This window comes from Neopsephotus bourkii, unplaced genomic scaffold (assembly GCF_033783945.1).
Source record: "Neopsephotus bourkii isolate Nb327-2 ecotype Australia unplaced genomic scaffold, CSIRO-AGI_Nbou_v1 NB_1810, whole genome shotgun sequence".
Taxonomy (NCBI): domain Eukaryota; kingdom Metazoa; phylum Chordata; class Aves; order Psittaciformes; family Psittacidae; genus Neopsephotus; species Neopsephotus bourkii.
In genome coordinates, this window is record NW_026902283.1 from 862,652 (window position 1) to 887,794 (window position 25,143).

General features: G+C 38.6%; 1 protein-coding gene across 1 annotated transcript; it reads right to left on the minus strand.

Moving 5' to 3' along the window:
* Window positions 1-178: 178 nt before the first annotated feature.
* On the minus strand, window positions 179-25,095 carry SGTB (small glutamine rich tetratricopeptide repeat co-chaperone beta). Its single transcript, XM_061342667.1, has 11 exons — window positions 25,001-25,095; window positions 23,728-23,854; window positions 18,449-18,552; window positions 17,646-17,715; window positions 10,649-10,748; window positions 8,385-8,489; window positions 5,494-5,632; window positions 5,348-5,410; window positions 3,310-3,347; window positions 2,996-3,079; window positions 179-1,742 (listed from the first exon to the last, which is right to left on the minus strand). The coding sequence occupies exons 2-11, from the start codon at window positions 23,825-23,827 to the stop codon at window positions 1,631-1,633; spliced, it is 915 nt and encodes a 304-aa protein (XP_061198651.1). The 5' UTR covers window positions 23,828-23,854; window positions 25,001-25,095; the 3' UTR covers window positions 179-1,630.
* Between the last annotated feature and the right edge of the window lie 48 nt (window positions 25,096-25,143).

A 25,143-nucleotide genomic window follows, 5' to 3' on the forward strand; every position in this document is an offset into this window, starting at 1 on the left:
AAAGTTGTTTTAATTGTATTGAGCTTTACCTCTTAATTCAACAGATGGCAATGCAGATTTCCTGTTTTTTTTTGTTTTCTGCAATTCTTTTAATTTCTCCTTGGATCCAGCTGCATTTCCACCCCTCTCACTGTTTTAATAGGGGAAGACTCATAAAATAGATGCACATGCATCAAGCATGACTCCAAATTTTGCATTTATTCCTACTTGAGGTGCTCTTTTTTGACCGCAAGATGAATCTGATATGAAGTCAGGTCCAGAAGTTCCTGTGTCTTTCTCTATTTGAGAGTCTAATGTTAATCCTCCACACACCTTCTCCAGTCTGTCTGGCCAGCAGATATCACTGTCTTAGAAATCAAAGCAGGCTCCTCAAATTAGTTTTGATATTGAAAGAGGAAAATGTGAGCATTGAGAACCTCCCTGGAGTAAAACCAAACCCACACTGTACCAGAAAGCTGTGTAAACAGTAAGCAGCATAAAAGAGTTAATGTAATAAAAATACAGAAAAGCAGTTGTCTCCGAAAGAGTAAGGTTAACTGAGCAAGAAAAGCCAGAGTAGGAACAGAAATGCTATAGAGTCGAAAAACCTCTACCGTGGCCATATAACCATCACTTTAACATAGATATATGTAATGAAACTTAAAAAAATAAATAAATTAAAAAAATATTATTAATTGTTTAGGCCAGCAACTTACCACACAAGAATAGAGAGAATCCTTTCTAAGGCAAATTATTTTTTATACATTTTCAGTATTAGTTATTTGTACAGTCACAGGATCTGTTTTAGCTTATTACAGTTATGAATTTTAAGCTGATGTTAAATACTGCATACATATAGAATGTAATACAGTTTGCCATGCGTAAGAAAATAGTGCCATAATGCTGACCTCCAGGGCTACCATCATGATCTGAAGGTATACATGGCAGTGGAAAAGCCTGGAACTTCTTCATACTATTTCCTTTCCCAAACCAAGTTCCATCTCGGTTTCTATGTATTATCTTGCTCAGAACTAGTGTCTTCTAAACAATCTGTGGTACTTGTTTGTATGCAACCATCTTCTGCCCTCCCACCCAGTGAAGCTGAAAAATATTTCATGTTACTAGTGACAGCCCCTCCACAGGCTTAAAGAAAGAGACTTGTCAAGCATTAGTTTTAAGTGTACTCTATACTCCAACACTGATTTATGCTCATTATAAAAGGGCATATCAGATGGGCCTACTATTTCCATATTTAACAGGAGTACAGCCATAACGATTTTTACATAAGAATAACATGCCTTTTACAGTAGGATTTTAGAATTAAGCTGTTACACAAGATCAGCCCATTACAAAACTCCTCACTCAATAGCCCTGGAGATCAATCTAATGCACATACTGAAAATTACTTGTACTTAGGGATTTTAATAAACCACCTATTAGTGTATTAATTTGCAGGAGTTAACTATACATAAATGATATGTTCCAAGTTATGTGCAACAGATCTGTTTAACAGATTATTCTTGTTTGCAAACACGCACAAAGAATTTTCTGTCTTCTATTCAAGCAGAAGAGTTACAATGGTGCTTTTTCTACTAACTATGGTACGCATTTTGGGGCTATATACCATTCCAATTCACATGCCTCCTTTAAGTCAGGAATGCTCTTCAGTGCTGCCACTGAAAGATCTGCTCCGGACGTGATTTCTCAGTTGCTCTATGAGCTCTGGATTCTGCTGCTGTATCTGTTGTGCAAACTGCTGCCCCCTGTGTTGAACAGTTTTAAGTAAAATCAAATGAAAAAAATGACAAGCAGCATTTTTAAGAAAACTGGACATCCCAATATAACTGAAAGGTATATTATATGACAGTTAAGACTGAAGGTAACTTGCTGTATAGTCTTAATCAAGATATTATGACTTTGTATCTAGTAAAAGTCTCTGCAAACAGGATTATCATCAGATCTTCATTCTTTCAGACTATTGCTGCTACTTGATGTAATGGAGGACAAAGTGAAAACTAGAATTTAGCAATCAATGTGCTCCAGTGATTTGCTCCCTTCTTTTTGCGAGGTTGTTTAAGACAACTGCTCTTGCAGGTGAAGCACAGCCTTGTATTAGTGTTTCAAAAAATGCACTGTGTGGCTGCCAATGAGTTACTTGTGAGCAGGACTCCGTTAGTTGAAAGCAAGCATACAGTTACACCTTTAATGTCCTGTGTGACTGAAGTAATGACAGATGCATCTCTGTAACAGCCCTAGCTTAAGAGCTAAATTAATAGGTGACATTAATTTTATGTAAAATATAAGCATAACACAAGTTTACTAGAAAAGGCAAGTAAAATATACTACTTCATGACGAGCTTGTCATGGCTTCTCTCTAACTTTTGCATTTTTGTCCTGAAGTGGCAAAACTTAAAAATACTTTGAAATAGGCTAGAATAAAGTAAAACTGTATGCAGTTTACGAGGTCCTTCCTATAAGCAAATGGAATTTTTGTACAGACTCTTCCAGATGGATTATTGTTACAATATAAAAGCCTTGGGCCCTGTTTTTTGTAAAAGCTACTCATACTGAGTTTTCTGGAGCCTTTATAGTCTAAACACAAGGATGCAAGTGCAGCACTTATTGCAACCTATACAAAGTAAATCTGTAGCTTTTCAAACTAGTGTTTGGGTCATCAGGTAGTAGATTTATCAACCCAATTTAAAAGCACATGTAGAAGTACTTCAAGATTTAAGGAAGCACTTTTAGTAAGTGGCATCTAGAAACTAAACAGTGTAGGAGAACCAGAAAGTGAAACTGAGCACACAGTTCAGTCATTCCAACTAATGGAAACATACAAAGCAACCAAAAAGATAGTGGAAATGAGATCTTTTAAGTTCTCAGTTTTAATAATGATCAGACATACAATGGTGACAGGCCACAGTATAATTGGCTTGACACTGCCCCTTTTAAACAGATGTTACACAATAATGCTTCTACAAATGTAACAGCTAAAAACTATGCAGTTCTTACTTACGCATGGATCAGGCTGGACAAATCTGACAGGCCACCAACACCTGCAGCAGGGCCACCAATGGCGTTGGACATCATTCCTGACATCCTGGAACAGTTAGCACAGTGTTGGCATTAGAGTATGCAGGGACCTTTACAGTAAATGATAAATCACAGTTCTTGTTTTAATTGCTCGGAGGAAATAAGCTGCAAGAGGAGGAAACTGCAGTAGTTTATTTACGGTAAGCAAAAATAAAATCAATTTTTATCCACCTTTTCTCTTATTAATTCAACCCCCTAAATACCTCTGTTTTAATGGTACCCCATTTTAGTACTTACAGTTGTTGAACTTGAGGATTCTGCATTAAGCTTGCTGCCTAGAACAGACAACACATAGCTGAAATTATGACACATTTACTACTTAGGTATCACTGAGGAAAATAAGGGAATAAAAAAACCAACCAGGAAACATGCTGTATTCTGTCTTCTGTTACACAATTCAGCTAAGTTTATATACACAGAGATGTACAGTCCCCAGCAAAAAAATCATTACAGGAATGTATTTCAAGGACAGGAAACTGATACAATTTGTTAAATTATATAAAAAACCAGTTGTTACAGATTCAGACATAAAAATACAGCAAGATGACATTAAAAATATAAAAAGCCGTACCAGAAAATGGAAAAAAAAAAAAAAAAAAGAATTTCAAGGCCAAAAGTTTGCTGTTGTTTTTTGGCAAAAGGTCTGTATTGTATTTCAGTGTTTTCTTAATTCTCAGCCTGGATAAATCAGTTTTGCAATGACTGTTACTACTGGGTATAAATTATTAAGATTACAGGCACAAAATACTGCAGAATAAACCAGAGTGTGAAGTTTTTTCATAGATGGTTTTGTGGTAACATATCTTCTAAGGTAATTGTAGTAAGCATGAGGTTATTTAAATTTCTCATTCGTAAGATACCTCAAAAAATAATATAGTTTACCACAGTGTAAGGGTGTATATGGATAGATACTATGGAATAAACCAGGTGATGTTTCAAAGTTAATAACCTAGTTCATCCAGAAATCAGTGTTTGTATGAATACAAGGCCTACAGGCACAATGCAGTGTCTGCTTATTCACTCTTATTAAACATATTACAAACCCCAAATATATGCAATATTTATTTTATCGATCAGGATCTCTATACATGTAATCTGTATAAAAATTAAATCAACTGTTATTCTTAAGTTTAGAGTTGGATAATAAAATGCCAAATACTGGTCAATTCTATGGGTAATATATGATTTTTTTTTTCCTTTCTTCCATCAGGAACAGCCTGATCTAGGTTAGGGGACCCAAGAATGTAAGGCAGAAGTAACTTTGTCACAGTCAGACAGTGAGGTGGTTTTTTTTCCCTTAAAACTGAAAAACTACATCACACAAAAATCATTCATTCATTCCTTGGAGAATGCCCTGTGTTCTCTTCACTTGACCAGGCATCTTCTGGAAATGATGTAAAAAAATCTTTCCCCCATATTTTCCCCAAGTTTCTCCATATTAAAGAGTCCATCTTTGACTATAAACAGATGCAGACTGTCTTAGTAGCTCAAGTAGTTTTTGAAGTCGTACACAGAATTCCAGTTCTATTTAACCACTAATGTCATTGGAGAACTCACTCACTTCTTCCTTGCCTACCATCAATATTAGTTGGACCATTGTATCGGGCTAGATTTATCTCCTTGCATGCAGTGCACTTCCATACAGAAGCACTGGTTGACATGTCCTGTCCTAACAGAACTACCAGAAGGGCAGTAACTACTTGGGGACAAAACCGCAATTTGCCAATGTACTACGTACACTGTAGTGGAAGTAAAGGAATGCACTACAGGTTGTTTGTATTTCTTGTCTGCACATCATATGAAGTTTTGCTCACTTAATTTTCAGAGATAAACTGAAAGAATTTATGCCAGAAAGAAAGGTCTCTTGGGTAGTTCTCCCCAGGCAAAATTACTTCAGTCTTGAATCTGAATCAACTGCTAGTTCATTTAAGAGGGGATCTCTCTGTACTTGTTACCTCCTATATGGAGGATAGCAAAGAAATTTTCACCATGCTGTTGACAAGTGTTTTACTACCATGCCATCTATAAAAACAGCATAGCTTATCTATGCACACTGTTGTTCATAAGCATGATAGAATCAATTGGAAATAAGACAGGTGTTATAGGAGATTTATGCTTCACTTCTTGTTTTGAGCATAGAATTACATAGAAAGTTTAAATGCAGTATAATGAAACCACTGCATTATAATAAGCATTAGAATTGGTTGTGTTATTAGAAAGAGTTGTTCTTAAAACTTCAGTTTTAAAAACAATATAAAGTTTGGAATATACTTACCATACTAATGAATGCAGGATTATTTATCAAGCTTGCCATGTCAAAACTCAGTCCAGTTCCAGTCTAAAAAATAAATTGCAACTGAAGGTAAGTTTACCTACAAAATCCCCCTTAAATTATTGTAAATAAGTAGAGAGCTAACTTACAGGACTGGACATGTCTCTTAGTTTCTGCTCTGCTATTTTCAAATTTGATTTGTAAGAGTCATTCTCTGGATCAAGATCCAGTGCTTTTTGATAACTGGTAACTGCTTCTTCATATTTATTCACTGAGGTCAGAGCCAACCTAATGTGAAATAAAAGAAATCCTGGGTAGAACATAAATGACCATCAAAAGATAATGATACATTTTCTGTTCTATGTCAAACAGTATCTCACAACTAATTTTTAGCTTGAGCTCTAAGTAAAGCAAGTTTTGCTATTGTCCTACTACTGCTCAGTGTAACAAGCACTTGTTTTTGCAGTAGGGATAATCCCTTAGGAACTTGTATTGTCTGTTCCATATATGTTCAAGTTTAAAAACTCCTTGGCATCATCAAGTGATTCAGTGATAAATGAGTAAGTAAGGCAAAGATATTCTTAATATGAGTCTTGCAGCTTCAAGTAACCAAACAACAGAACGACAAGTTTCAGCATAATAGATTTTTGCCTTGGGATGAGTTCAGGGTTCTCCTTTCAGATCTTCTACTTCAACAGCTTGAAAAGGGGCTACGCAGAATAGTAATAACATTTGTAAGATGCTGTAAGAAACCCTTTTGTTGGAGAAGTCTGCTTAATGTTTTGAAAAAGAGTCATCTCTGGCAGCTCAGGAGAGCACAGGACAGAGCTACCACTTTTGAAACAGTGTTTTCAAATTTGATTAGGTACTACATTTAAAACATAATCTTTCTTTGAGCTGTTCCAGAAGTCCATCTCTGGTTGCAGTTTCTACTATGACTTTTGTATTTTCAGTTTATACTTACGACAAAACTAAACTGATCTTTTCCACATTTTGTGGAAGATCTGTGTAACCCACCTTCAGCTATTCAGTACTCCAATCCCTCTTTGATATGTGCTGAGCTGCACAGACTGTGTTGATTGATAAACCTGTGCTAATGCCTACTAATGGACCTTTGTTTTTTATCTCAGGCCAGAGAGCTTGTTGTGTTAGATACAGTCATAGCCATCACACTCAGTGATGATGAACTCGCTAACAGCATGAATCTCCAGAAGCTTCCAGTAATGCTCGTGGATGAACTCATGCAATATTAATGTTTTCTCTCTTAACACAGATACTCCCTTAACACAGTTACTCCCATAAAAAGCATTCTCCTTTTTGGCCCATTTACTTGCCGAAAGTATCTGACCAGACAAGAAATGCAATCCGGTATTTCTGTGATGCAACTGTCGGGTTTTTTTACAGGGAAAGTATGCAAAATTCCGCTTCTTGGAACACAGTTGAAGCCAGAACCAGCAGGCAACAGTTTCTTTGCTCACAATTCCTACCCAGACATGTGCTCCTTTAGGGTCATGCTGGCAATACCACTTTAACTGCTTACGTGGCTCCTGTGTCTGCATATTTCTGTGGCAGTCCTGCATCTTTCTGTGACACAGAGTTGCTGCCAAATTCTGAGAAAAACTAACATGTTTGCATAATGCAGTCAGAAAACACAGCTTTCTCATAAGGGGTTTCTGTTGAGGTGGTTTCTGCACTTGTTTCTTTCAGTTACTACTAAATGAGCATTGATTCCTTATTAAGCTTATGCCAGATGTATTATTTTATCCATCTACTGGCAGATACAAGGAATGGCTTGTAGCTCAAAATATACCCTCTATCAAAACAACCAGACAATAAAAGAAAAAAGAACAAAAAAAAAAACTTGCTTGATTGCCTAAGAATGATCCCACTTAACATTGTTTATCAAAAGGCACAAGGGTCTCATACCCCTAACTCTAAAATATCCTCCAGTTCCCAATTAAATCAACTGTAGCTTCCCTCCATCTCACTGAAACTGGGGGATCTCAGGCTGTCCTAAAGAGTTAAATAGGACAAAACCAATTCAACAGTTCCCAAAATTTCAAAATGAATTAATCATTTCAAAAGCCAGACAGGCTACCTTTGTATCAGTAAAATAAACTGTAGTGTGGAAAGGTTTCAAGTGACAGAACTCCATCATCTTTGACCTTAAATAAATGTCCCCTGGCATGGTTTGTCCCAGGCCAATAAGCATTATCCCAGACAATCTGGGGGCATGGTTCAGAATTTAACACAGGCCAACGCAATTTAGCAATAGGCAGTTTGGATGAGGCCACTCCATACTGCAACCTAGACTTAAATAACATGGACACAGGCCATTTTGTGCCAGCTGACCCAATGAACAATCTCAAGCATTTTTTAATTTATAAGCATAGATATAACCTCAAAATCATTCTGCCTATACCCACAGCATGTCTGATTATTGAAAATGCAAAGCTACACATCTTGAAAGAATGGCCCTTCACCCAAATAGATATACCATTCAGAAGACTCCTGAATTTTTTTCAGGTAGCACTTAATCACACCCGCCACCTAAAGAGGCTATACTGTTAACCTCTCAGACATGACTGAGAAAAACTACCAGAGGGACATAGCTTAGCCTTGCTAAAATACTGGCTTTCAAAGAGCTACCGAACAGAAAAATTAAGCCTCTATTCAGCCAGTTTCAGGATTCTGTTCTCTCAACAGCATCATTAATAGATTCACAATTCCAACTGCAGAATTTTGATTACTCATAACTAGGTAGGAGGTGCAAACATACATTATGACTTTGTAAACTGAATTCGCAAAGCTGATAAATTGAAAGAAAAAAGAATTGCAAACTGATAAAATCTGGTATGAAAATGCTGAGACCAACCACATACATAAACCTTAAAGCTGGCAGCTTGATATGGTTATCTTCAGAAAATGGCTGCAATTTCAGAACAAGTATGTCAGCTAAGCAAAACAACCCAGCTCCACTATTTCAGAACATGATTTACACATGGGTCTTCAGTGTTTTCTTAGAGTTGTATTAGCTTACCCCATTCTGCCATATGCTTTGCTGTACTTCGGATCTATTGCTATGGCACTCTCACAATCTTTTATTGCTTCATTGTAGTTGTTGAGCTTACTTTGAGCAGCAGCCCTAAGAGAAAGATGAAAGGAGACAGCTTTGTCAAAAAAGCAATAAAGTTAAAAAAACCCAAGCTTGGATATTGACATGTCTAGGACCAACTTTCAACTTCTTTAATCTTACCAACTTTTCAGTCACTGTTTAGGTAATGCCTCAGCTTTCCTCAACTAAGGGGGGACAAGCAAATGTTCCAAATTAAGTATGTGCTTAAGCTCATTACCAGACTAGGGCTTTAGACTCACTCAACTCTGAGAACACAAAGGGTAAATAGTTCTAAGGAGCTGGTTTAGATCCAGCATATGACTGTGCACATAATCATCATAAAACCTATTAGAAGAAGTGAAACTCTCAAGTAGTATTTGACATAAAATTATTGCTCAAGCAGAAGTATTTTACACAATTGGAGTTTTCCAGCAAAAAACTGTCATTCTGAAGAATGTTATGATTTTCCCCTGCTCAATTATTTAGCAAAAAAAAACCAAAACAGGACAGTGGAACAGGTTAGTAAGCAAAACTTCCCCAGTTTGAAAGGTCTCAAAACATTATTTGTTCTTTCTCGAGTATAAATGACAGTTATTTCCATTTCATAAAGCATTTGTCTTGTTTATTAGGAATGCCAGATGCTACAATCATCACTATACTCAATCCTTTCTCCTGTGATAACCTCCAAATCTCATTTTTTACTTTGATTAAAATCTCGTCTGAATGAGACTACTTTTATATTTTAAATATCTAGGCGACTTAACAGTTGTCCAACTCCACAGATGCCAGTGGATAAAAGCTGGGGACAATGCTTAGCTTCTCATGTTTGAAGAGAAAATGTTTTTTTTTCATGTTTACAAAATTGTATACATCTAGTTTAAACTTGAAGGACATCTCAGCTCTTTTTCTTACTGCTGTGCATAAAAAGCAATACTACTGAAGGCATTGTGTCTCCATTGCTCCCAAACTAGCTTAAGAAAGGTAAGAAAAAGGCCTATATTTATTCAAAGAACTGTTCACCCACAAAACTCCAAGCAATTGTCTGTCTTCTTTTAAGTAACTTCATATATTACTGTAGTTACTGACATCAAGATTTATTTTTGTCCTCACAGATATGCTATGTGATGATGTAACACACAGTGAAGTATTTTTTCTCTTGCCAATTACAGATTTGGTGCTTAAGCCCATTTTGAGAAAACTTACAGTGATTTTGGAAGGCTTTTGAATCTGGTCTTCTATTTCCATTTTATACCTAAAATCACGTATATGATCAGTCTTCTCGAGCAAAATAGATGATACACACTTTGAACTGCATCTTAAAGATGTAAAATACTAGTAAACTGCTAATTTCCTTTCTTTTTATGCTTGCCATGAAACACTGAATCTTTCACTTGCATTTATCAGACACTAAACACTGGAGTAATGGAAGCACAACTCCAAAACCAAAAAAGTCCTCTGGATACAGTGCCACAAGGCCAGACTGACAGGACTCAAGTCAACATATCCTTCTGGTAACAGAGGCACTGAAGGCTGTACAACAGAGTGGCTCTAGAGACAGGCTAGTTCCAGTAGGGCTCATAGGCTATGCTGCCTTTGCTCTTACGCTGGTCTTCTGGGCAGTATACTGAAAGAGCGTACTTCTGCTACTGCACTTCCAGACTTCATCTGCTCCCATGTCACTGTGTCTTCACTACGGTGAAGAACAGATTATACAATGAAACTACAACCTTGATATTTCTTAAGCAGGTCATGCATAAAACTGGTGAGTATTTATACAATGACTGAAATCTTCAAAATAGTACCCACATTGATAATTTTTTTCCACGGGAAAGTCAATACCAGATGAGAAAGCAATGGCATCTGAGTCAACACAACACCAGCAAAAAAGATTTTTATTACTCTCAACAGACTGCGTATCACAGCCTATGTTATGATTTAATATAGACAGCCTAACTCACAAAAACCTAATATCAAGTGTTACAAGTAATTTTAAAGCCCATATTACACCTTCAACTGACATGCTGAATGAGCTCACTTTTGCTTTAGATCTTTCATAGAATTAACATGATAACTTTCTGAATAGTGGGATATTCTACTTTCATGTTGTTTTGATCTGCTTTACAATTTATCTTTAAAATAATGTTAATGAAGTTAAGGAATTAAAATAGTGTATTTTATTTTTTTTTTACCTGTTGCAATAATAGACTGCATTTTTTGGATCCAGTTCTATAGCCCTAGTATAACAATCGACTGCAGCACCATAATTCTCTTCTTTCATATGATTATTACCTGAAATAAATTATAAAAAGCTTTTAAGAAGTTAAAAGATACCATGCAATGTATGAAAGAAATAGAGTAGTCACATTATAGCACCTATATAAGGAAGTTAGGACTCCAGTTTTTTGAAATACATTGTTTTAAGTAGAATTGGCATGGAATAATACAAACAAAAACAGCTACTATGTAAAGTTTATTATGCGCATTGTAGTCCACCACATGAACCTTTCCCTTCTTATTTTACTATTTTATACTTTCCAGTTAGTTTCTGCCCTTAAGCAAAGATCACTGTTGAGAAGGGTAATTGTAATTGCAGTTCCACTCTAATACAGATTCAGTCTTAACTATCTTTGCAAGCCTCGTAATCCAATAGGCTACATGTTAACTCCTTTCTGGTCTCATTTTCTCATGTCCCAACAACTTGCTTGTAACTATCCATCTAACTTGGACAATGAAAAAAAACCAAAACTAAACACTGTGGCACTAAACATTCTGATGCCACATAATTTACTCATGATAATGAAAAGTAGGCATAGCACATGAAATCTAAATGATTCAGAGGTAACATTTATCATTACCAAAGCTCAGAATTTCTACTCTATAGGGAAATTCATATTTCATATTTTTTAAGGCCAGTAGAAAAAAAAATATTACTTTTCTATGTAAAAAAAAATCTGGAGTAAGGTCTTTCAAAACAAAAGATATTTTACACATTCTTTCCTCCCCAGCACAGCACAGACCTGGTAGTTTCTTTCTTTCCTGATGACAGAGTAGTAAATAAAAAGTCCTAGTTCAGAGTGCCTAAGGTTAAGGTTGTCCCTGGTCCTGCAGCTATGGATCTTTGGCCTGCTAGGTCCTATAGAAGCCTTGGTTTCCCATAAATGTCAAGAATTTGTCAGGAAAATGATGGACTTGTGAAGACTTTCTTGTATTTTGGCAAAATATTGCAAATCTCTCCCAAAATAAGCAAGAGAAGAAACAGGTCCACAGGTTACTTACAGACATAGATAACTGCGTAATCAAAGGCTGGAAAAGTTCAGTCATTGCAAGAACTTGACTGATAAAAAGCAAGACTGTGCAGCAAGCAATCCAGTGCCTGTACTAATTGAAAACAACTACACTTGCATGTATTTGTGAATATGGAGAGCTTAATAAAATCAGATTTACGTCACTGACTATCATCAAGATAGTACAAAATCACCTCTTCCTAATAATGCTATTCTAGACTGTAATTATAGTGAGCAATCCCTGCCAGTGAGAAGGCAAACTAAAAATATAGTTACATTTATGCTGTCAAAACATACGAGTATACTTTGAATATACACAAACGATACCTAACCATATCTGCCTCAGTTCTAGAGGCCCAGCATCTGCAAATCTTTCCTTTGATCTAAGGTAAAAGTCTGTCTACTGTCAAATGAAAGACTTGCAAGTTAGCTTCACTCAATGAGACTGCAGCAGTTAACATTACTCTGAAACAAAACTGCCATCAATGACTATCAAAGTGGGTATTTCTGACACTGCTCTGAACTGAAGATAACCTGGGGTGCAGGGTAAGTTGGAGCTAGTATCAGCGGGTACCCTTCTTGCTCTCTCTCCAGCTTAAAATTAACTAAGAAAACAGATAAATCGCTAGACCTATTATTTCTGCTGAGATTAAGCAATTCAGGACAAAAGGGAAAGCAACTCTAACACTTTATTTCAATGCCAGACGAAAATTCTTAAGACAAAAATCCCCACAAATGGTTATGCTTTTCACTGTGTATCTTACGTAATAAAAATACTACCTATTGTTATAATTTATCCTGTGGTAATACCCAGATCTTTTAATGATCAAGCCACTGTTACATACCCAAACCTGTACATAATCCATCCTCTTACATAGCTTATATTAAGGCAAAGTGTCAAATGATATACAAGGGTAGACAAGTAAATTAAAGTATTTACTAGCCTAGAGGGTAGAGTACTTCTGAATTTTATAATAACGAAGGAAGAAAACTCGGGCATCTGATTCTGATTTGTCATTTATTAGCCAGTTTCTACTGAGAGCAGAGAATAATGTCTGGTGGACACAAAGGTGAGGAAAGCTATTCCATTTGTAAGGACATACAAACAGGAATAAATAACAGTACAGGATTAAAGTATTATAGAAGATGTGAGTCAAATAGATGATCTTAAGGTCCTTTCCAGCCCTAACTATTCTATAATTCTACGAAATGGACTTTCTCAAGTTATCTAATTTATCTCCCTAACTCAGGGCAGAGAACACTCGTAACTGAAAAGCATGATAGTGGTGATCGGTGACGCGTGTGAAAATCATTGAATCACAGAATAGTTGGGTTGGAAAGGACCTTAAGATCACCTACTTCCAACTCCCCTGCCATGGGCAGGGACACCTCACACTAAACCATGTCACCCAAGGCACTGTCAAACCTGGTCTTGATGGAGTCAGGGATGGAGCCATTCGCAACTTCCTTGGGCAACCCATTCCAGTGCCTCACCACCCTCAGTAAAGAACTTCTTCCTTATATCCAATCTAAACTTCCCCTGTTTTAAGTTTTAAGCCATTACCCCTTGTCCTATCATTACAGTCCCTAATGAAGAGTCCGTCCCCAGCATCCCTATAGGCCCCCTTCAGATACTGGAAGGCTGCTATGACGTCTCCATGCAGCCTTCTCTTCTCCAGGCTGAACAACCCCAATTTCCTCAGCCTGTCTTCATATGGGAGGTGCTCCAGTCCCCTGATCATCCTCGTGGCCCTCCTCTGGACTTGTTCCAACAGTTCCATGTCCTTTTTATGTTGAGGACACCAGAACTGCACACAATACTCCAAGTGAGGTCTCACAAGAGCAGAGTAGAGGGGCAGGATCACCTCCTTTGACCTGCTGGTCACGCTCCTTTTGATGCAGCCCAGGATACGGTTGGCTTTCTGGGCTGCGAGAGCACACTGAAGCCGGCTCATGTTCATTTTCTCATCGACCAACACCCCCAAGTCCTTCTCCGCAGGGCTGCTCTGAATCTCTTCTCTGCCCAACCTGTAGCTGTGCCTGGGATTGCTCCGACCCAGGTGTAGGACCTTGCACTTGGCATGGTTAAACTTCATGAGGTTGGCATCAGCCCACCTCACAAGCGTGTCAAGGTCCCTCTGGATGGTATTCCTTCCCTCCAGCATATCAACCGAACCACACAGCTTGGTGTCATCAGCAAAATCCCTGTCTTGTTACCGACAAAGATGTTGAACAAGACCGTTCCCAGCCCCAATCTTTGAAGGACACCACTCATTACTGGTCTCCAGCCGGACATTGAGCCATTGACCACAACTCTTTGTGTGCGGCCATCCAGTCAGTTCTTTATACACTGAGTGGTCCACCTGTCAAATTGATGTCTCTCCAATTCAGAGACAAGGATGTCGTGTGGGACAGTGTCAAACAGTTTGCACAAGTCCAGGTAGGTGACATCAACTGCTGTGTCCCTGTCCATCAGTTCCATAGCCCCATCATAGAAGGCCACCAAATTGGTCAGGCAGGATTTCCCCTTTAGTGAAGCCATGCTGGCTGTCACCAAGCACCTTATTGATTTTCATGTGCCTTAGCATGCCTTCCAGGAGAATATGCTCCATGATTTTGCCAGGCACAGAGGTGAGACTGACTGGTCTGTAATTCCCTGGGTCATCCATTTTCCTCTTCTTGAAAATGGGGGTTATATTTCCCTTTTTCCAGTCATTGGAAACTTCACCTGACTGCCACGATTTTTCAAATATGATGGACAGTGGCTTAGCAACTTCATTCACCAGCTCCTTCAGGACCCACGGATGGATGCCATCAGGTCCCATGGACTTGTGCATGTTCAGGTTCTTAAGATGGTCACGAACCAGATCATCTCCTACAGTGGGCTTAAGGTCTTCATTCTCATATTCCCTGCATCTGCTTTTCAAGACTTGGGTGGTGTGGTCACAGCATTTGCCCGTGAAGGCTGAGGCAAAAAAGTCATTAAGAACCTCAGCCTTTTCCAAATCCAGAGTAGCCACTTCTCCTGATAGCTTCTGGAGGGGGCCCACATTGTCCCTAGTCTTTTATTCGCAGTGTACCTATAGAATCCCTTCCTGTTATCTTTCACATCCCTAGCCAAGTTTAATTCTAACTGGGCCTTAGCTTTCCTAACCTCGTCCCTAGCTTCCCGGACAACATCCCTGTACCCTTCCCAGGCCACCTGCCCTTTCTTTCACCTTTTGTCCCTCTTAAGTTTTCTCAGCAGCTCCTTATCCATCCAAGGAGGTCTCCTGGCCCTCCTGCTGCACTTCCTTCTAGTTGGGATGCAACACTCCTGAGCTTGTAGCAGGTGATCCTTGAATATCAACCAACACCCTTGGGCTCCCCTGCCCTCTAGGGCTATATCCCATGGAACCTTACTAAGCAGGTTCCTGAAGACGCCAAATTCTGCTGTCTTGAAGTCCAGGGCAGTGAGCTTGCTGCACGCTCTTCTCACTGTCCTAAGGATCTCAAAATCAACCATCTCATGATCGCTGCAACCAAGGCTGCCCTGAAGCATCACATTTCCAGACAGCCCTTCCCTGCTGGTGAGCACAAGGTCAAGCATGGCACCTCTCCTTGTCAGCTCCTCTATTACTTGCAGAAGGAAGTTGTCTTCCACACAATCGAGGAATCTCCTGGATTGCTTGTGCCGGGTCGTACCATCCCTCCAACAGATACCAGGGTGGTTGAAGTCCCCCATGAGAACAAGGGCCTGCAAACATGAGGCTGTTCCTATCTGTCTATGGAGCACTTCATCCGCAGAGTCCTCCTGATCATCTGGTCTGTAACAGATCCCCACAATGTCTTCCATCGCTGTTCTCCCTTTAACCCTGACCCATAAACTCTGTTAACTGCTCACCTGTCCACAGATAAGAGTTCCATCTGGCCTATCCCTAACATAAATGGCAACTCCCCCTCCCTGCCTGCCAGGCCTGTCTTTTCTAAAGAGCCTGTAACCTTCCATTCCAACACTCCAGTCATAGGAGCCATCCCACCATGTTTCTCTGATACCTATTGTATCATATCCCCACAGACGTGCACATATCTCTAATTCTTCTTGTTTGCTCCCCATACTACGGGCGTTTATATAGTGGAATCTGATCCCAATTCCAAATGAAACCGGCTCATTGGCTGGAGCGGCTGGAATACCTCTACATTGCTCCAAGCATTTATTATAGGTGCTGGCAACTGACTGGGTGTGTTGGGATGAAATGATGCCCCCCTCCTGCAACACACCTAGTTTAAAGCTTTCTTGACCAGCCTGGCAAGCCTCCTACCAAAACAGCTCTTCCCCTTTGGTCAGAACCAGCTCCACCAGGCCCCAGTAGACCTGGCCTCCTCAGCTGAGTCCTATGTTCTAGATACCCAAACCCCTGACTATGGCACCACCATTCTAACCATTTATTAACATGATAAGATTTGTAGGATTAACATGACAGAGCAGCAGAGCAGGAAGTTTTAATTTTATTATGGGAAATTAACCAAAGGCATTTCACGCAGTTCCAAACTGCTTAGTAATGCCCCTGATAGCTGACACTTTAAGTGGCCCTTTGTCGAATACAGACCCTTTCAGTTTTTTCAGTAGAGACATGAAATTTCTTTAGTAACACCATACAAAAGAGTAATACATAGCATGCATTAATTTAATTTCCTCAGTCTTCCACAAACCCATGTGGGCTGACAGATAAGACAGAAGTCACAGATTTAAACCCAGTATTGCTATAATACCCACACCTGGAAAGTGCTGACTATCAAGTACAGTCCAATAACCATATTGAGTGTTACAGATACTCTTCAATTTCATGAGCTGGCAGTAACACACAGCAAAATGAAAAGCCAGCATGTACAGCAGGTATGTTACAACTTACTAATTAATCTTCACTTCTGACCTAACCTTGTTTAAGCACTTATCCTCAGAATTCAAGAGCTAATGAATAACTTCACCAATTAGGAAAACTTACTTTCAGAGCCAGTAATGAACTGCATTCATGACTACAGATGGCCAGTTTTCAGACAAGACAGACATGGAACTTCCTCTCAAAAACACCAGAACTTTTTCCACATCACTTTCCTGAATTTTTTGAGAGGATTAAATCTGTCTTGCAATTAGAAACTTAGTTATTTTTCCTAGAAAACTCAAATATCTGAAAAACCAACAGGTCAAAAAAATGTGATTTATAAAGCATCAGTCCACCTGATAACAATTCACATCTGTTATTAGTGCTACATGCCTTCTCCCCATCCTCCACTCCTTTTTTTGAGACAAATAAAATGGATTCCTTCTTGGGTAGCATCAGTGAAAACTTCTATGCTACAGCTGCTTTTCTTTACGTAACAGCAATAACATTTATCAAAAGGGAAAATAAACAACTGATTTTTGTGCAGTTTTTATAGAGCACACAAATTATTTCACATATGTGAAATACTAAACCTAGTAAGAATTTTTCCACTAGCTTCAGCTGGGTCAGCTTTCTACCTATGCTTTCAAATTCAGCTAGCACATAACCTTTGATATCACATAGCCTTTTCAACACAAAATAGAAACTTGTGTAGCAATTTCGTGGACAAACAGAGAAATCTATAACACACCAAAAAATAACTTCGCATTCTTTAGAGCGTCTACTATTCAGGAATATTGCTCAGGACTTTATATTCTGTCCCTTAGTTTTTTCGTAACCTCATGAGCAAGGGAGAGAATAGACTGTATTTTCTTAAACCCCAGGTGGAGCAATTCACTTAATCTTCTCACAACATAACAATCACCAGAGAATATAAGCTTAAGGCTCTGTACAGCCCAGCTGCTATACTATAACTAACCAGGATGACCCAAAAGTCTTACTAAAAGAATAAAATGTTTATTCCTATGTTTATTACAAACCTTCATCCTTCAGCTGATCAGCCTTTTCAACATCCTCTGGTAAAGAATCCGAGAGACACAGCATGTCATTCTGTATGCAAACAAACCAAGATTTCTTTAATTAAAATATCTGCCTTGATTTTATATTAAAAACTGCCTTCATCCTGGGCAGCACTGTATAAACAACCAACCAGATTTTCTGTAGTGAACAGGAAGCATGAAAGAATGAAATATCACCAAAACATCCTTACAAGAGAAAGACAGCTTGCTTTCTGCCCCTAAAATCCCTTTACGGCTCACCACACACTTTAAAGGACATCAAGGGAAAGAAAGCTGGTATGTCTCTACGGTGTTGGTTTTTTTACTTCTGACTCTCCTACTTGCTAACCTAGTGGCTCCTGTGCTTCCTGTGCTGGGGTTCCTAGATCACACATATTATTAGTAAACATTTTTGAAGTTCCCACTTTAAGGTTAGTGTTCATGGAGATGTTTTTAAAACTGAGCAACTAAACTATTTTCAGAAGGGAGCCCAAGTATCAGCAAACTGCAAATGACCTCAAGCACCTTGCAGACATTTATCTCTGGGAACTGCAAAATGCTTAACTGAAGGGTAAAATCCTTCAACTGAGCATGAGACATCCACTGAAATCAACTCCTCTCACTGCCCCAAAAGATTCTCATTCTGGTAAATTTTACGGAAATTTCATTTTTTCATGTATTCCTTAAGTTTACACATCATATTGACCTATACAGCACATCAAGGCTGTGTATACAATATGAAATCTTAGCACCTATTGGGAGAGTAACTCTAATGGAATTCTTACCTTATGAAAAGAATTTGTGAAAATTTCTATCAAATGCTGTGGAGGAGCAAGATGAGTATCTTCCAGGTTAATCTTAAACACAGTCTCCAGACACTGAATTGCAACTTACAAGAGAAAAAAAGAAAAAAAAAAAAATCAGTTTCTCAAGAGAAGTATAATTTCACTAATTCATTTATAAATCATAAAATGGTTTGGGTTGGGAGGAACCATAAAGATCATCTGTTTCCAGCCCCCCTGACTTGAGCATATTCCACTAGACCAGGTTGTCCCTGGCCCCATTTAACCTGCCCTTGGGGCAGCCACAACCTCTGTAGGCAACCTCTGCCAGGGCCTCACCACCCTCACAGTGAGAACTTTTTCCTAACATCTAATGTAAATCTACCCTCTTCAAACCCATTACCACTTGTCATATCACTACACGTCCTTATAAAAAGTCCTTCTCCGGGTTTCTTGATGTGATTCACTTCCTTATTCAGCTAGTAAAGGCAGCTCTTTGAAACTTCTCATAAAACAAAGAGAAGCTACTTGATCCCCCTAAAACTAGCTTGAAGAAAAATAGTATACGCAATCAAGAATCCATACATAGTTTGGCTGTTATTCTTGAACCAGAATCCTTTTATTTCATTTTTATTGAAATTTTAATTTATTTCAATTTCTTTTTAATTCAATTCTTCTATTTAAATTCTTTTAATCATTTAATGACTATTAAAAGAAAAACAAACATAAACCATGAGGAGTTAACGAAAGCACCACAATTCATAATATAATTATGCATGTGTCACATACTTCACCTCCAAACACCACAATTGCCATGTATTTGCATGGCATAATAGTTCGGAAAAAAAGGCTCATATTTACTTTAAAGAATAAATATAGAATATTTATTAGTCTTAGCTTTTTCAGAACAAAATATGTTTATTTGAAGACACTGTTTATTAACAAAATGCTTCATTAATCACAAACTATTATCCTATTTAAAAATATATCTGCAGTATCCTTGCACATATTCTGCTATTTAAGGATTAAATGGCCCTTCCAAACCTGCAATAAAGCAAATACACTTAAAATAATCAACTTTTAAAAAAGCAGAGCCAAATACCTAATTTTAAATGTGCTCACATACTTTTAGGTAAAAGATCAATGCCAATTACTATATAAAATTCTGTGTGCATGTGTGTATGTATTCTGTGATTACAGTATCTTGAATTATAATATTATTTTCCCTATCATCTTTAGAATCTAGTACAAAGCTTTTATTAAAGCATAACATCTAAATGTTTTAGATTGAAAAGTGAGGAGGGAAAAAGAAGACTCCTTGCAAACCCCAGCTTGAACAGAAAAATGAGTTTTTAAACTCAAACTACATATAAGCAGGAGTAGCTGAATTCAAATGAAGTATTAGTAAAGAGTGAATCTCAGAATTTAAACTGAATTTTAGTCCGATGTCAATATAGTAAATACAGTTTGAACTATATTTGTATTTTAATGAATCTGAACAGTAACCCAAAATTAGAAAAATAAAACTACTGAGAGTTAACTATAGTAAGGTCAGTTTAAGGAGCCTATTTTCTATGTCACAGCTGGAAGAAAGGGGAAAAACTTTAAAGGTAGACCTGTAAAATACAAAGTAAAACCTGGAAGATGTAATTAAAAAAAAAATCTGATAACCTACGACATAAATTATTCAGAAGTAGTAAAGTATGACACAAAATTAATGTTGATAACATGTAACAATTGAATACTTTGCTAAATATGCATACAACTTACTCCTACAAAAAAATGTTAAATGCTAAAAATTTATCAATTTTCTGGGTTCTAAATTACCCAGCAAGAGTGCTGAAGGGCTTGCATTAATCTCCTTTGTCTCCTGCTATGTAGAAAAACTGTCAAAAAGTATGTACTGGTTATACTGAATTTAGGATTATATACTAATAGTACTTACTACCAGGCCTACCATAAAATCAGTGGAATTACTTTTTTTTTTTTTTACATGGCTTAAGAAGAAGCCACTTGCCATAGTACATTTACCAATTTTCCCCTCAAACTTGTTTTTACTTGAAGGCATTCCCTTTCCTGAATGCCTCACCTCGCCTAAGTTTTGCATAAATTTAAAACAAAACCTTTATCTTTTTCAAGGCATTAAGTCTGTGACACCAACTCTCTATCATACAGGAGATTTCTGCAAAGTGCAGCAGTGCAAATCATGCTTAAACAACTTAATACTTAGTATTATAACTATTAAGCATTTCCATGAAATAATCAGTTGTTACAGTGAACTCCCACATTTCTCCTTTAACTGAAAAATGGAATTTATAATCCCTAAAGTCTATCTATCACAGGCATAACAAAATTAGAAGCTCTTAGAAGAGAAATCCATAGGTTAAAATAACCACTGGTTAACATGTAAGCCAACAATAGAAACCCGTGTAAAAATAAACACAGCCAAACCAGATACTGCTGCAAGCTCAGTATCATCAGTAGGTTGGAAAAGACGTGCTGCACCATGTGAGCTATTAATCTAAGATTTTTCCAGTGTCTGATGTCAAAGGCCTGCTTTCAGAGGCCTAGGCAGTTGCTGAAGGTTGTACTGATCACCTTGCAGGCCTGTACAGAGACCCAGCTCCCTGCTAAACAGCTGCGGCTCACACAAATACCCACTGCCTGACAGCAGAAGCACCTGGGCTGTGCCGGAGCCCAGCTTAGCACCACCAGTGCTACATGCCTCCAAGGATTTTTTGCTGTCAAAGCACAAGTTGCAAGCAACAGCAAGGCATCGCAGCGGACATGCAGGCTCTTTTTCACTAAACACTGGATATTAACTGGGCTGCTGAGGCCCCTTTAGTACTCAGTATCATCTTGCTTCATCTTACACACAATCTTTCCCATCTCAAGTATTACACCAATTCCTCTCCTTAAGGGGTGCATTAAACTATTCTGGAAACACATTCACTGCAATACATGGATCTTAGAAGTAATTTAAGAAAAATAAAATCACATCCATGTGCACATTGTAGAGAATTTCCATCTCACAGAAATAGTTGCTATAGACAAGTAAAAAAAAAAAAACCAAAAAAAAAAAAACCTGCAACAACAAAACAACCTGTAAACAGGAAAGAGAAATAACTGCCATTTAAACACACTGTATAAAATACAAGTTGGAAGAAGTGAAGCTTCTACTTCATACAACAGAGCCAAGCACTAACTAGTAGAGATCTGTATCACTGCTCTAGATCCTAGGTTGTAAGGGAGTATGTTTCTCTGGTCTAATTACTTTCTCAAGGCATTTGTATCTTCATGCAAGCATAAAATTCCTAGAGGAAATTTACACTGTCATTGACACTGATATGTAATTCACGCATGCAGAATGCAGGCTGTCAATACAAATGGAGCTTGAATACATGCTAGGCTGTTATTTTGGTAGTCTCAATTTAATTTGTGATGCTACCAGCTCTTTTTGTTGTTTTGTGGGGAATGGGAACTGTTTAAATTTCTTCCTGCACAGACACTTAAATCGTACAGTATTTCATCGTTTCTTGGATACCTAGTAGGTACATAGGTAACTATGAAAAACATCCTTTTTTTTTGACATCTTCACCTAACATTAAACACTGCAATGAATGGGACTTGGGCTACTGCTACTCCACAGGCACTAAAGATATTTTGCACAACTGAGTCAATTATTCAGAATCCCCGCCTCCTATCCTCTAACACATAGCATATCGTACCATGCTTTTGGCAGGGTACAGCTCTAAAATTAGGATATCTGTGTTGAAATGGTAAGTTTTATGTCAGCATTTGAGCACAACTGAGGTTTTACAGTATTTTTTTTCTCAGAAAACAAGATCTTAAAATTGATTTCTTCATACAGACTTTGGCTAAGGCTGCTCTAAGATGCTATCAGGTAAGTTTTCAGTCATAACCCAATGTTTACCAGTTTTATTATAAAAACAAAATGAATTCTCTGCATCTCTCATTATATGATTTCTAAAATCACTGCCTTCTTTCATCAGATGAACATAATCTGATATATGTTAAATTCATGGATGATTACCACTTTTCAAGTCTACAAATGCTCCAAATTCTGACGCAAAACTAAATCTTCTGGCTTTTACTCTTTTTAAGAGTAACCTTTGAATACTGTGATATAAATGTTTTACTTGCTTACACTAGTGAACAACTACTGTAAAACGAATAGACACTGGAAGGAAGCACCATCCAGGTTTATCTTTTTATGTTTATGCCTCTGAGAGGCAGGACTCGCTTTGCACCTCAGGGAAAACCTCCACACCTCATATTTTATGTAACTCAGTGATCAACTGCTTGTATGGTGTTTACTGAACTGCTGCTCCTAGACTTCCCCCTCTTATATCTAAATTCTTCCTCTGGTGGAGTGACACAACCAAAGACTTATTGAAATAGTGCTGAGGTCTTTTAAATAGATGCTATGAAAAGCTCATTGGAGAATGAAGACTTTCTGTTCTTCTCTTGCTTAATTCCATGTTGTAACACCACCTGCCATGAAATCTACAAGAATTATGGAAAAGGAATAAGAGCAGTATGAAGGATAAAGACAGATACTATGAAGTTACACTTAATGAATATCTGTCACTACAGGAATACACAATTAAGTCCCTCTTTCTGTAGCTATGTCTACTTGGATGTATAACAAAAGCTATGCTATACTGAAAACACTCACTACTGTGTTCTGAAGTGAAAAGGAAATGCAAAGCATTTATGTGATTTTCCATATTCTTAAGATCTACTAACCTTCCCTCATAAATTACACGGAAGTCTTCTAAGTATTATACACAAATCTTCCTATATACCATACCAAGCCAAATATATGGAAATTATTTTACTTCCTCTGTGGCCAGCACAGCTACTATCTGACATAAAATGCAGGAAAAACACAAACATTAAAGTAAAAAGAATCAGCAAGCAAAAATTTGTGGGACATATACAAAAACCATTACCATAGTTTCCATTACAGCACTGCTTAACCTGATGTGATTCAAAGTATCTGTTGCTCAAAATTAAGGCAGCATGCATTGTGTAACTTCAGAACATTTTTAAAATGAGAGATACATTAAAATAACAATCTCAGAAACATTAAGATCATGATTTTATTCACAGAGAATATTTGGTAGCAGTTTCAGTTAAGCCCCTCCAGTTACTTTACATAATAAGGCACATTGAGCAATTTAACACATGGATTGATATTTTTTATATATATATATACATATACACATATATATAATGTTAGCACCTTTGTCACTTACCTTCCAAGCTTTCTTGTTCATCTGGAGTGAAAGTATCCATCTGACTCTGCTCTCTCAGGAAATGGATGACTGCATAGACAAGGCGTTTGACTGATGACATTTTGAAATTGGCGAGTTCCTCCTATGTCTTAAAAAAACCAGGATCTCTTATTTCAGAAAAATGAATTTCTGGAGCATTCCAACATCCCACTGACCTCAGTAAGAAGTACACATAATACCCCAAAACTTATCCTCCACCAGAAAGCCCGATAAACTGACGCCTTGGAACAAGTAGTTAAACTGTACAGATCTGGGAGAACTACAATCGCCAAGCCTAACTATCAGCAAAAGAGCATAGATTTCCATAGATCCATTCCTGCACAAGAGTTCACTGAGGATAAAATAATTTAGCATCTTCATTTTTTATATTTTTTTTTCCATTTGGGTTTTATTTCTGAGACATACCTACTTGGAAGCTGGAGCACATGCCGAAATCAAAATCACATTCATAAATATGTTGAGATACAGAAACACACTTTAATAAAAGGTATTCTATTCTCTGACATGGTGCTGTTGAATGGTTTACACTCACTTTGGACAAAAACTGGAACACTGTAACCTCGGTGCACACTTGTGATCAGTGACAGGGCTGTCTCAGCCTCATTTACATTCAGCATCAGCTGGGATTTACGTAACTCTGAGGACAATTTTAGTTCCAACTTTCCAAGTTATTTTTCCTTAAACCACTTCGAATCACAAGCCCTATCTTTACCCTGTCGCCAGGGAAGCCGGTTAAAACAGAGTGCTAAATGAACAGCAAGACCAAAGCCAACCCTCGCTACATTATTTGCTCTCTACAGCCCCCGCTGTGCCAACAGACCCACGCCGCGCAGCCGCCGCCGGGCACCAGGGGAAGGCGGCTGCTCGCCGGAGGATGCTGTCGGGGTGCACAGCGGCGGCACCACTGTATTCGGGGTTCCCGCACGGCCCACCGGAGGTCGGCACAGGGTACCGCTGCGCGGCCATAACCCCCGTCTCCTCCTCACGCCCTCCGCCCACCTCCTCGTCCCACCGCAGGCCCAGGGCCGCTCGCTCAGGCCTGGGGGACTGGTCTACTCCCCTACACCCACCCCGGCACCGCGGGCACAGTGGCCCAGCACCTCTCGCCGCCTCGGGCCCGATCCGCCCCGCCGCCCCCGGGCTCCGGCGATGAGGAGCTCCGGGGGCAGGCGGAGCGCAGCTTCCCCAACCCCACTGAGCTGTGCCCACCACAGAGACAGGGCACTGCCCTTACCGAGCGAAACGCGAAAAGCGCAGTCCCCGTCACTGTCCGCACCGACGCCGGGTGGGAGAGGCAAGGGGCACGAGGGCTACAGGAAGGCAGCGGAGAGTAGACGCGCCTGCGGGCCCTCGGTAGCGGCGGGAAGGGCGTGAAGA